Genomic DNA, 12,243 nt, shown 5'->3' with positions numbered 1-12,243 from the left:
TTGATTTGCATGGGATCATTGAGAACTTGATAGAGGAAGAGATGCTGAAATCCAAGTGAAAGCCAGAGACAAAGAAACACAGCACAGCCACAGATAATGTTTGCAGAAGATTTTATTGGTTGTTTTGTGTAGAAAAAATGGCTTTAGTTGTATTAAATGAGATGCTCTAAAAATGGAAGTTTCTGTTGTAAGGAAAGCAAGTACAGACTGCAACAAATGCTGTTTTGTCTCCTAAGTCATTAAGGACACATTTATACAAAGCAGTTGCTATTGATTTGTTAGTTAATCATTTAAATTAGAGTAGGAATTAGACTCTGCTGTTCAGTATTTTTCTTTATTGCATTAATGTTACTTTAACATTTTTTAAATTCAAAAAAATATTTTATGGGAGTTTTACCTGCATAGGCCAGAAGAGGGCATCAGCTCTCTTGGAACTGGAGTTCTAGACAGTTGTAAGCCCTCATGTGGGTGCTGAGAATTGAACATGGGTCCTCTGGGAGAGCAGCCAGTGCATTTAACCACTGAGCCATTTCTCCACTCACTAAATTTATTTAAATCTGTGTTTGTGTGTAACGCAGAGAACAGCTCTATGGAGTGGGGTATTTCCTTCCACTTTGTGGAATCCAGGGTTCAACTGAGACCTGTAATTCTATAAACACACACACACAAGTTGTTTGTTTTGTGAGTTTGATTTTTAGATTCTGTATAGGCCTCTAGTTTATAATCTTGTGTTAGTCTCTGGAGTGCTAGAATTAGAGGCTGGTGCCACTTTACTTCATTTTGATGTTAATTTTTCCCTTCCCCCGAAGTAGGGTTTCACTATGTAGCCCTGGCTTACTGGGAACTCGCTATATAGACGAGGCTGGCATTGAACTCCTAGAAATTCATCTGCCTCTGCCTTCCACATGTTAGGATTAATGGTGTGTGCAAACACACAGCTTTGCAATTTTTAAAAGACATTTTACAAATATTTTTCAGCATTCATCCTTCCATTTCCTTTTCTGCTCTCATTGCATTTTCTTCAAAATAGCATTTTAATTATTTACTCTGCCATTTGTAAATGAACATTAATTTATTTGAACAGAATTAAGACCACACTACTTGTGAAGAGAGATGTTTATTCTGATTTAAATAATTCTTGCTAATTCTTACATTTTTCTGTCTTTCTCTTTTCTCATAGCTTGTATAGTGTACACTTGCATACATGCACACACACATATACACACACAAAACTGCCTAGTATTGTTTTTATTTTTTCTTAAGATACATATATATATATATATATTTTAATTATGTAATGTGTACCCACACAGGCCAGAAGAGGGCATTGAATCCCTGGAGCTGGCCATTTGTAAGCCATCAGGTCCTCTGCAAGTGCAGTACGTGCTTTTAACTGCCGAGCCATCTCTTAATCTGTTAAATTTTCACCAGGCTCTCCCATGTATCCTAAGCTGGCCTCAAGCTCATGACCTTCTTGTTTAGCCTTCCACCTGTAGCAGTATCTGTAAGTTGTCACATACCACTAAAACAGATTCCTATTATTTCTCCTCCTTCTTTTTTTAAAATCTTTTTATTTATGTGTATGCATGAATGTATGTCTGGTGAATTGTGCCATGTGGGTGGGGGTGTCTCAGGCCAGAACAGGGTCTTAGACCCCTTGAGGTAGTGACTACTTTTGAGTAATAACAGTAGGTATCGGTGTGCTTTTGTATCCTAAAGGAAAAATTCCGCAGTCTCAGAATTGTATCTGACGTTAAATGTGGATTCATGTTTCAAGATACTTCTGACTAGGAAGAGGAGAGTTGGCTCAGTGGTTGAGAGCCTTTCAGAGGACCTGGGTTCAAGTCTCAGCACCTACATGGCAGCTCACAACTATCTGTTACTCCTCTTCCAGGGGATCTAACACCATTTCAGGCACAGCAAGCACATGGTGCACAGATATGCATTCAGGCAAAACACTCAGACACCTGAAAAATTTGAAGACACACTTTCCTTAGAAGTAGGGGATCATATGAGACTAGTTGTTATGAGTCAGCTTCACTATATTTAGTTGTATTTGCTTATGGGAAAATACTTTGTTAATAAAATTTTGACTTTTAAGCTGAGGCTCATTTCTTTTTTTAATTTTTTATTAAATACTTTATTTTGTGTAAGCATTTTGCCTGCTTGTGTTAGGTGTATCATGTACAAGGTGCCTGCAGAGGTCAGAAAGAGGAACAAATCTTCTGGAATTAGGGATGGTTGTGAATCACTGTGTGTGTACTTGGAACTGAACCGGGTCCACTGCAAGAGAAGCCAGTGCTGTTGCAGAGAGCACTCTCAACCAGTGCTGAGCCATCTCTCCAGCCCCTGGACCATTTCTTCTATTATGGACTTAGAATCATCGTCCCGTTGGATATTCCTTAAGTGTCTTTCCTCCTCTAAAGATTTGTTTATGTGGCTCTCTTTGTGTTCATGGGTGTCCACTGAGATGAGAAGAAGGCCTCAGAATTTCTGGAGCTGGAGGTACAGCCTGTTACAAGCCATCTGACTAGGTGCTGGGAACTGACCTTGGGCCAGTACAAAAGCTGTAGGTGCTCTCAGGCCCTGAGCCAGTTCTCTAGCCTCGATGTTCTTACGGTCCTTCTTGAAGGTAGCTCAGGACCTTGAAATTGATATTTTATTAGCATGGACAGGATGAGTCACTCTCATCTGTCATCCTCATCATTGAGGCTGATGGATGTTTGGGAGCGCTTAGTACAGTTCACAAATAAAAATCATAGTTTTGCCTTTATTGATAGATTTTTAACTGATCCACACAAATGTAGATATTAATCTGTATTAATGATTTCTGACCAAGTAACTCAGTGCTGAATAAATTTGGACAATAATGTGAGGAGAGATAATTTAATTTTATATCTTAACCTGAGAAAAATAATTGGAAATTTAGGCCCGTTCTTTAGAATTGATTTAATTTGATTAAAAAAAAATAATCTGTGCACTAGAACAGAAAATTGTACTTTAGGGAAGGAAAAAATAGTCAAAGGTTGAACAAGTTTAGAAGATGCTCGGGTAAGTAAAGTGAAGTAGGTTCCATTATTTCAGTATTTCTCAGGGGGGTTTTGATCATTTGTTTTGCAAAGCAAAAGCTAGCAGTGGTATTCTCTGGGTTATAGATGTCATAACTGGGAAGTTCCTGTCCTGTAGCATTTCCCTTGTTTCTCTGTCCAGGCATCCCAGAGACCCATGCGCTGGTGTGACACCCCCTTCTCCCATTCTGGGGCATTTTCACCTTCCTTGTGAGAACGGCTGAGAAAGATTGCTTATGTGTTTCAAGGTTCTTTGATCACAGACTTTATTAACTTTTCAAAAGTTAGGCAGGTTGAGATTCTTTGGGCAGGTGGTAGACTTTAGAGTTAAATGGTAAGGCTTTGCTCTGCCAGCACCAGCTCAATTTTAGAAACTTTTCTCTGGTTTTTGTAATACGGTTATCTTATGCACCTACTAAGTTTTTAAAATCCTGATTGTAGAATATAACTTGTACTATATTTGGACTCTTGAAAAAAAAGATCACATTTGCCTAAGAAAATGGGATAACAAAAATTTAACTTTATTAGATCTTTTTGTTTAAAAGCATTTTAAACATTGTGCTATTTTAATTTAGTTACCTATATTGAAATGGTTTCTAAAACTTGTCTTGATTTCAGAATATATAGTTTTATGTATTTATGTATTTCATAATCAAAACTTTTATATTTCAAACCTAGAAATTTCAAGATATTGAAGAAACTCATCTCATTCACATAAAGGAAATTATAGGATCCTTGTCAAATGCTATAAAGGAAATTCATTTACAAATAGGCCAGGTAAATATTTTTCTTTATGTTGAAGTGGTTTATGAAAATTTTATGTTCTTTATTAGATCTTTTATCACATTATTTGGAAACCATATGTATGATACTGAATTGTTTCAGATGAAGAATAGATGTTTACATGTATTTTTTTTTATTGTTCACCAAGCATGATAATTCATTATTATTATTTGCTTTTTGAGACAAAGTTCTTTGTATAACCCTGGTTGTCCTAGAACTCACTCTGTAGAGCAGGCTGGCTTCAAACTGAGATCCGCCTGCCCCTACCTTGTAAGTGCTGGGATTAAAGGCATGCGCTGGTACTTTATAATATTTTAAGATTTATTTTTTACTGTTTTTAAATTGTGTGTAGATATGTACACATGACAACTAAAGGTGCTCTGAGGTGAAAGGTGTCAGATTCTGTTGAAGGTGGAGCTACTGATGTCTATGAGCCTCTTCAGTGGGTGATGGGAATTGAACTTGGGTCCTCTGGAAGAGCAACCACTGAGTCCCAATATAAATTTTTTTAAAGTAACTAAGTACTACAAAATTACATAGTTACTATATAACTGTACTTACCAGCATTACTATATAGCTAACCATATAGTTAGTATGTACCAAACAACTCTTTATTTTAAAGGCTTACATACTTCTGAGAGTTAACTGTGAGTCTTTTTATTAATTGGACATTACCAACTTCTGAGTACATCTTTCCAAGTTTTACTGCTTTAAGGTTAAAGCAACAACTCAGTAATATGCAGATTTAAATGTGGAAGTGTTGAGAATGTGTTCAGTTATAATTTGGAGTGTATTGTAATAAGGAGAGAGAGATAAAAGGTCTTTTCCTTTGCTATTAAAAATTCAAATATTGCCTTTATAAGTTTTATTTATCTAAGAATTCTGTTTATAAAATAATCAAAAGTGGCAATAATAAACTGCCTACAAGGCAGTGTCTTACCAGAAGTTGATGTCCAGAAATCTGTCAACATAGTTAGGAAACAGCATGGGAAGGTAAAAAAAAAAATTCTGGTGAACTTGCTTTGAAATTGCTTTGTAGTAGTTTTCTGAATTAAAATAACAATGTTAGTTTAAAAAAATAAAGAAAAAACTTTTTTTTTTTTAAAGGTTCATGAAGAATTTATAAATAATATGGCCAATACTACAATTGAAAGTTTGATACAAAAATTTGCTGAGTCAAAAGGCACAGGAAAGGAAAGACCTGGTAAGATGATAAACTGAAAGCAAACACATATTTGTCTTATTATTATTTTTTTTCAAAGGCAGAATGTTGCTATTTAGCATAGACTGGCTCATGAACTCCTTGCTTTTGTATGGTAGCATTTTTTAAATGCTTGTATTTGAATACATACCTGCCCTGAATAACATTTTTAAACTGTAAAATGGAGTCGAGCTTAAAAACGAGGTACATTTGTTTGGTTTGTTTTTTTGTTCAGTTTAGATTTTGTTTGTTCATTTTATATTTGTGTTTTGCCTATGTGTGTCTGTATGCCACATACATGCCTGCTACCCAAGGAGGCCAAAGAAGATGTCAAATCTCCTGATACTGGAGTTATGGATGGTTGTGAGCCAGCATGTGGATATTGGGAATTGAAGGAGAGCAAGAAGTCCTCTAAACAACTGAGTGGCCTCTCCAGTTCCTAAATTAAGGCTTTTGTTACAGTATTATAGTTAACAATTTAGTTAGGTAAAAAGATTATGTAACCTTTACTAAATAGTCTATCTGCAGTTTGTTTAGATACCTGAAAGGAGAGCTCACTGCAGATACAGAAGGCTCGTTTAATAAAGAAAGAGTAGGAGGAAATACCCTTTCAGCACTGAGACCAATATAGAACCTTTCTTAAAATTGAATGGCTTTTCTTTCCTCATTCACATACATTTCTAGGGAATGTTTTTATTGAGTGCCAAGCGTGCTAAACATTAGGAATACACCAGTGAATGAACAAATGTAGGAGTCCTGGTTTTAGCTTTTGTGAGTAAATGACCCCAGATTCTGGTACTCTGTAGATCATGCTGGCCTTAAACTCACAGAGGTTCTCCTGCCTCTGCCTCCTGAATACTGAGACAAAAGGCATGTGTTACCATGCCTACCTTCAAAATTCTACTTTTTTAAAAAGGTGTATTTTCTTTGTTTGTTTGTTTGTTTATTGAAACAGAGGCTCTTTTATGTAGCTCTAGCTATCCTGTAACTCTGTGTAGACCAGGTTGTCCTTGAACTCTGATTCTTCCTCCCAGGTGCTGGGATCAAAGTGTTTGCCACTATATCCTACTTTTAATGAGCATATTATGACATTGAATGTAATAAGTAGCTATTGTCTCTTTTTACTTAGTATACTTACAATCTTCCAGATTTCTTGACCTTATTATTTACTGTACATGTAAAAAATATATTTTATTCTACAGGTAATAATAATTCAGTCATAAGATTCCCTGCAGTCTGGCCAAACTTTGGCTATGAGTCTCAGCATTTGCTTTAATACCCTGCTGGATAGAGTCTTTCAGATGCCCTTTGTGGTAGGCTCCTGTCCTGTTCCGTTTTCTCCTTCTTCCAATATCTATCCTTTTGCCTTTCTTCCTTCTTGCTTAGCCCTTTAAGTGTACAGATTTTAATATGTTTATCCTATATTATATTTCTAATATCCACTTATAAGTGAGTATATGCCATATGTGTCTTGAAAGAAAGGGGAGAGGAAACACCTGGAGGGGACAGGAGCTCCACAAGGAGAGCAACAGAACCAAAAAATCTGGACACAGGGGTCTTTTCTGAGACTGATACTCCAACCAAGGACCATGCATGAAGATAATCTAGAACCCCTGCATAGATGTAGCCTATGGCAGCTCAGTGTCCAAGTGGGTTCCCTAGTAAGGGGAACAGGGACTATCTCTGACATGAACTCAGCTAGCTCTTTGATCACCTGCCCCTGAAGGGGGAGCAGCATTACCAGGTCACAGAGGAAGACAATGTAGCCAGTCCTGATGAGACCTGATAGGCTAGCGTCAGATGGAAGGGGAGGAGGACCTCCCCAATCATTGGATTGGGGGAGGGCCATGGAAGGAGAAGAGGGAGAAAGGGTGGGATTATGAGGGGGATGAGGGAGGGGCCACATCTGAGATACACAATGAACAAATTATAATTAATAAAAAATAAAATAATTAAAAATAATAATTCAGTCAACTTACGCTATAGTGTGGAATTAAGAAAAATAGGTTAAGATAGAAGAAAAATTTGCAAATCAGTTTTCTTCATTATATCAGAAAAGCAAGACTTGAAACCTGAGTCATTTAAAGTTTCTTTTCTTCCCAAATTTAATTAATTTTTAAATTACTGATTAAATTATATTGGTATTTCTCTTTCAGACTTTTCTGGTTTTTCAACCTGCCTGATTAATTTCCAGTTTACTTACAGTGCCTCAGAGGATACTTCTTAGCAGTTTCCCTTAAAACATTATAGCACATACATATCTAAATATGCAAATAACAAGTAGCTGGGCAGTGGTGGTGTACACCCTTTAATTCCAGCACTTGGGAGGAAGAACCACTTAAGCCAGCCTCGTCTATAGGAGTTGCAGGACAGCCAAGGTTACACAGAAACCCTGTCTCAAAAAACAAAACAAAACAAAAAAAAAACAAGAAACAAACACAAAAACCTTATACTTATGCTACTCATAAATCTTTGAATTTTTATTATAGACAAAATATAAGTTAAAATCTGTACTTGCACTCAAAGCCCTTAAGGAAGGACTTAGGGTGACCCAGTACCAACTGAATTGCTTTTCAGTTTCTGCACATGCCTTTCTTTTCTTTGATGCCTTAGTTGTGTTTATTTTCCTACACTAGAGAATAGTATATTCCACATCTTTTCCACCTCACATCTTTCCATTTATGTGGAAAATAAATGCCCTCTTGCAGAGTCAGGTTATATATTGCTCCTGTCAAAAAAGACCCTAAACTTCATACCTCTCCTTTTTGTGTACTTGTGAAGACATTCTATCTACCCTCTGTGCATCCTTTATTTCTGTATTTATAAACAGTATGATTTTGTTGAATGATGAATAAATGAATACAGAATGGTAAGATTGGACTGAAGTGTCCGAATTTACTTTTAGAAAAATCTGCATTATGTGTTCATGATCTTTAGAGAGTTGCTAAAGACAAAAATCCATCTGCAAAGTGACTGCAGCAGTACAGGGCACAGATTGCAGTACTCACTAAGCATTAAGTGCAACTCTCTGAAGTAGGGACGGTTATTTGAGTTTTATAGTTGAAGTTGAGAAGCCAAAGATGTGCCTAAGTTAATATATGACATAAAACTGGTTTTCAGTTCCAGGATTCTTGATCTCAAGGCCAACTGGGAAAAAAAATGAAGCAGAGCTAGTTAAAGATAGAGTAAGGACGGTAAGATAGCTAAGTAGGGATTTTATCTTTGTATTCTTGTTATGAGTCAAATTGTAGCTTTCTAAGTGTTCTCATTGTCAGAAATTGAGTAAGGTGTACCAGAGATCTTTCTATATTATTTTTTTGTAATTATATGTATATCACAATCATCTAAAATTTGTCTGAAAAATTAGTTGAAATCAGGATACTTGAGCTGAAATCTGTATCTATGCTTATAAGCAGACGATCCAGAGTATTATGTTAAAAAAAAAAAGAAGAGAAAAAGAATCAGTTTGAAGTGGCTTGTCTTCAAACATTAAATCAGAGAATAATTGGAACATTAAAATGTTACACCAGTAGTTATTCTATCTCAGCTTCTGAAGTGGAGCCTCTGGCATGACCTACCATTCTCAGCTTTGATTGACATGTTTTGTAGCTTTTTGTGGTAGGGCGTTGAGACAGGGTCTTACTGGGTATCTCTCTGTTGTCCTAGAACTCACTATATAGACTTAGCTGGCCTCCAACTCACACAGGTCCACCTGCCTCTGCTTCCCAAGTATTGGAATTAAAGATGTGACTATCATGTCCAGCTCTGTTTTTGGTAGCATTTTATTTTTTTATCTTGATGTAATTCTTTGTTTGTTTGCTTTGTTTGATTGCTTTTTGTTTTATTTTTGTTTTTGAGAGAGTCTTCCCATAGTCCTGGCTGGCCTCAAATCCACAGAGATATACCTGCTTTGCCTCCCTAGTGTTCTATTAAAGGAATGTGCCACTATGCCAGTCCTGATGTAAATTTTTTTCTACTCTATTTGGGCTTTCTGGACTTCTGTGCTGCTGGTTTGTGTATTGTTAGTGTCATTTCCAAAGAGTACTCAGTCAAGGCCTGTCAAGTTTGTGGTATGTGTATCATGGATGATACTGCCACTAGATCAGTGTTTTTTTCTTCTGAGGAGGCTGGATCTCAAAACTACCTCATCACGGTACTCTGCAGCTTCTGCCCGGCACTCGCATTGAAACTGTCTCTGACTTCGTTGAATAGACTCTTTGTTTTCACATGTTGACATGCCATTTTAAACAAGCTTAAGTAAGACAATTTCATACCATGGTTTTTTTAAGCTGGAAGGACAGGAGTGAATTCAAGGACCAAGTAGATTATTAGGATTTATTTTATTTTCTTTCTCTAACCCCTTTCTTATTTAGGCTTGTCTCTGCTTTGCTTAACTTTTAAAAGTTTTTATTGTAGATGTTCTCTGCATTGCTGTCAGTAACTATGTCAGTTGAGAATCAAGTAGGAAAATATCAAAATTTGCCTGGTGTTAGTACAGTAATTTTAGGGAAGGTGTTTTTATGGCATACTTGTTTTACTTCTACATTGTAGTATCAGTGTACAAGCACATTAGACTATCAAGTAAAACTTTTAAAAACTGGAATAGATTGCAGATACATTTCAATTATAGGACATCACGCTATTAATATTTAAATAATCAGTAATCTGAAACATTAATTCAGAAAGATTTATAATAGGTAAACTAGAGGGAAAACATTACATAAGCTGGCTTGTCTTGCATTCATGGAATTGTACTACTTACTGAAAACTTTAAAATCATCCAATCCAAAGCCATTTATTTAACATAAATATGTTGGAACTTATGAAAACATGCATCTAATTTCATTTCATAAAAGTATCTTAGTTTATTTTTTGTTGCTGTGATAAAACACTTAACAGAACTCTTGAGGAGAAAAGAGTTTATTTCAGACTGTAGTTTATAGTCCATTATATAGGTACCTTAAGAAGCCTGGACATAGGAACTGAAGCAGAGGCCGTGGTTTCTCTGGAATTTGAATTATAATGACTGTATGCTTTGAATAGCAAAGCATCTGAAAGAGTCATGAAGAAACAGGTGTTTTCTAATTTAGATCTCTATTTATATCCTTACTTTACCCTAATAGTAAAGTAAATTTATTTTACCCCTAATCTGTCTGGTATTTTGTATTTGCTAAAAGGGATATATACATAGCTGATGCTGTTCTAGAATTTGCTATGTAGCCTAGGTTTTTAGATTTAGTTCTCTTGCTTCACCTCCCATAGTACTGGCTTATAGGCATACCACTAAACCCAACCTAAGATCTGTAATTTTGTTGTTTCCAATTTTATAGTCATCCTGTTAACTTTACTGTCTGCTTCCATAAAAATTTAGTATTTACTAGTTAGAAGAAGCAATAAATAACTTTAAAAAATGAAAGTTACTAGCCCGTTATATAATGTTTGAAGAGAAAGGTTTTGTTGAAGATTATCTTTGTTTTCATTACATGACAAAGTAGGTTCATAGCTTCCAGTTGAAGATTTCTAAGTACTTTAAAGTCAAAGATACTGCTCTTTAAAAATAAAAGAAAATAAAAAAATAAAGGCGTGGTGACACACGCCTTTAATCCAAACACTTGGGAGGCAGAGGCAGGTGGATCTCTGAGTTTGAGGTCAGCGTGGTCTACAGAGTGAGTTCCACGGCAGCCAGGACCACACAGAGAAACCCTGTCTCGAAAAACTCAAAAAAAAAAAAAAAAAAAAAAAGCCATAAAGAAAAAGGGGGAAATGAGATTCCTGTGATTAGACTTCCTAAATGAGGTTAATATGTTTAGATGTCTGGAATATTTCAGCTTCTATACTAGGCATATTACAAATTATAAAGTAAACAAACACTTTGAAAAAATATAATCTGTTAGTCATCTTTAAAGATTTGGTAAAATACCAAACCTAGAGAACTGACTGTCCTGTGACCCTAACCCAGACTTCTTTTAAATTTCATAAATTCGTTTAAAAAAATTTTTGCAAATAAAAATGTTAGCTGGTCACAGTGGTACATACCTGTAACTCAGCACTTAGAGAGGCAGAGGCAGGGTGATTTCTGAGTTTGAGGCCAGCCTAGTCTACAGAGCAAGTCCAGGAAAAAGCCCAGGCTATACAAAGAAAACACAAACAAAAAACAAAAACAAAATTTCATACACTGTCTTGAAAAAACAAAACAAAATAAAATTTCATACACTAAAGTAAACTAGACCCTAAGTTTGTACAATTCTGAACTTCTCTACAGTTAGAATAGGTGTTTGGGATGGAAGCCATGGAACTTGACATTAAATTTTATGCTTTTAGTATTGAATGTATTTTATGTCACCAAAACCAAAAGATCTACGACAGAATTAGAACTAGACAATTACCTTTATATTTTTATGCTACTTCTAAAAATTTTAAAAAAGATTTATTTATTTTATGTTTGAGTTCTCTATCTACATGTACACCTACATGCCAGAAGAGGGCACCAGATCACATTATAGATGGCTGTGAGCCATGTGGATACTGGGAATTGAACTCAGGACCTCTGGAAGAGCAGACAGTGCTCTTAAACACTAAGCCATCTGTCTAGTCTAGCCATTAAAGCAAAAATTGTATGGGCTGCCTGGCAATGCTTGCTTGCTTGCTTTCTCTCTCTCTTTTATTTTGAGATAGCGTTTCTCTGGGTTTCCCTGGCTGTCCTGGAACACCAGGCAAGCCCTGAACATAGATATCTACCTGCCTTTGCTTCCTGAGTGTTGGAATTAAAGGTGTGCATCACCACTACCTGGTAGATTTTGAAAAACTCTACCCTTTCTTCTTTTGGGGTGGGGTGTGATGGGACTGGGGTGGGGTGGGAGAGTTGTCTCCAACTTTTTTAGTTTTGTCTGACTTTGCTTTCTTAAGGCTGGGGTTCAGACATGCACCTTTGTATGTAACTTAGTTAAAAGTTGTGTTTAGGGCTGGAGAGATGACTCAGTGGTTAAGAACACTGGCTGTTCTTCCAAAGGTCCCCAGTTCAATTCTCAGCAACCATGTGGTGGCTCACAACCGTCTATAATGACATCTGGTGAGCAGATGTACATGCAGACAGAATACTGTATACACGACAAATAAAGAAATCTTTTAAAAAAAGCTGTGTGTATAGTAATAAGAATAAGGCTCTAGTAATCTTTGAGTAGTTTAAAGAAA

At 36.1% G+C, this 12,243-nt stretch overlaps 1 protein-coding gene across 2 annotated transcripts in view; it reads left to right on the top strand.

Annotated features, from left to right (window-relative positions):
- The window catches only part of Fcho2 (FCH and mu domain containing endocytic adaptor 2), a 93,351-nt gene that overhangs the window by 30,045 nt on the left and 51,063 nt on the right, over positions 1 to 12,243 (top strand). For both annotated transcript variants that reach the window (XM_060385615.1, XM_060385616.1), the window contains exons 7-8: positions 3,747 to 3,845; positions 4,959 to 5,055. In XM_060385615.1, coding sequence (XP_060241598.1) covers positions 3,747 to 3,845; positions 4,959 to 5,055 — 196 coding nt within the window. The remainder of the gene's footprint in view (positions 1 to 3,746; positions 3,846 to 4,958; positions 5,056 to 12,243) is intronic.

The sequence above is a fragment of the Meriones unguiculatus genome, chromosome 6, assembly GCF_030254825.1.
Source record: "Meriones unguiculatus strain TT.TT164.6M chromosome 6, Bangor_MerUng_6.1, whole genome shotgun sequence".
In the NCBI taxonomy this organism is placed as follows: domain Eukaryota; kingdom Metazoa; phylum Chordata; class Mammalia; order Rodentia; family Muridae; genus Meriones; species Meriones unguiculatus.
Note: the sequence above shows the minus strand (reverse complement) of the source record. Positions and strands in the feature narration are given on the sequence as shown.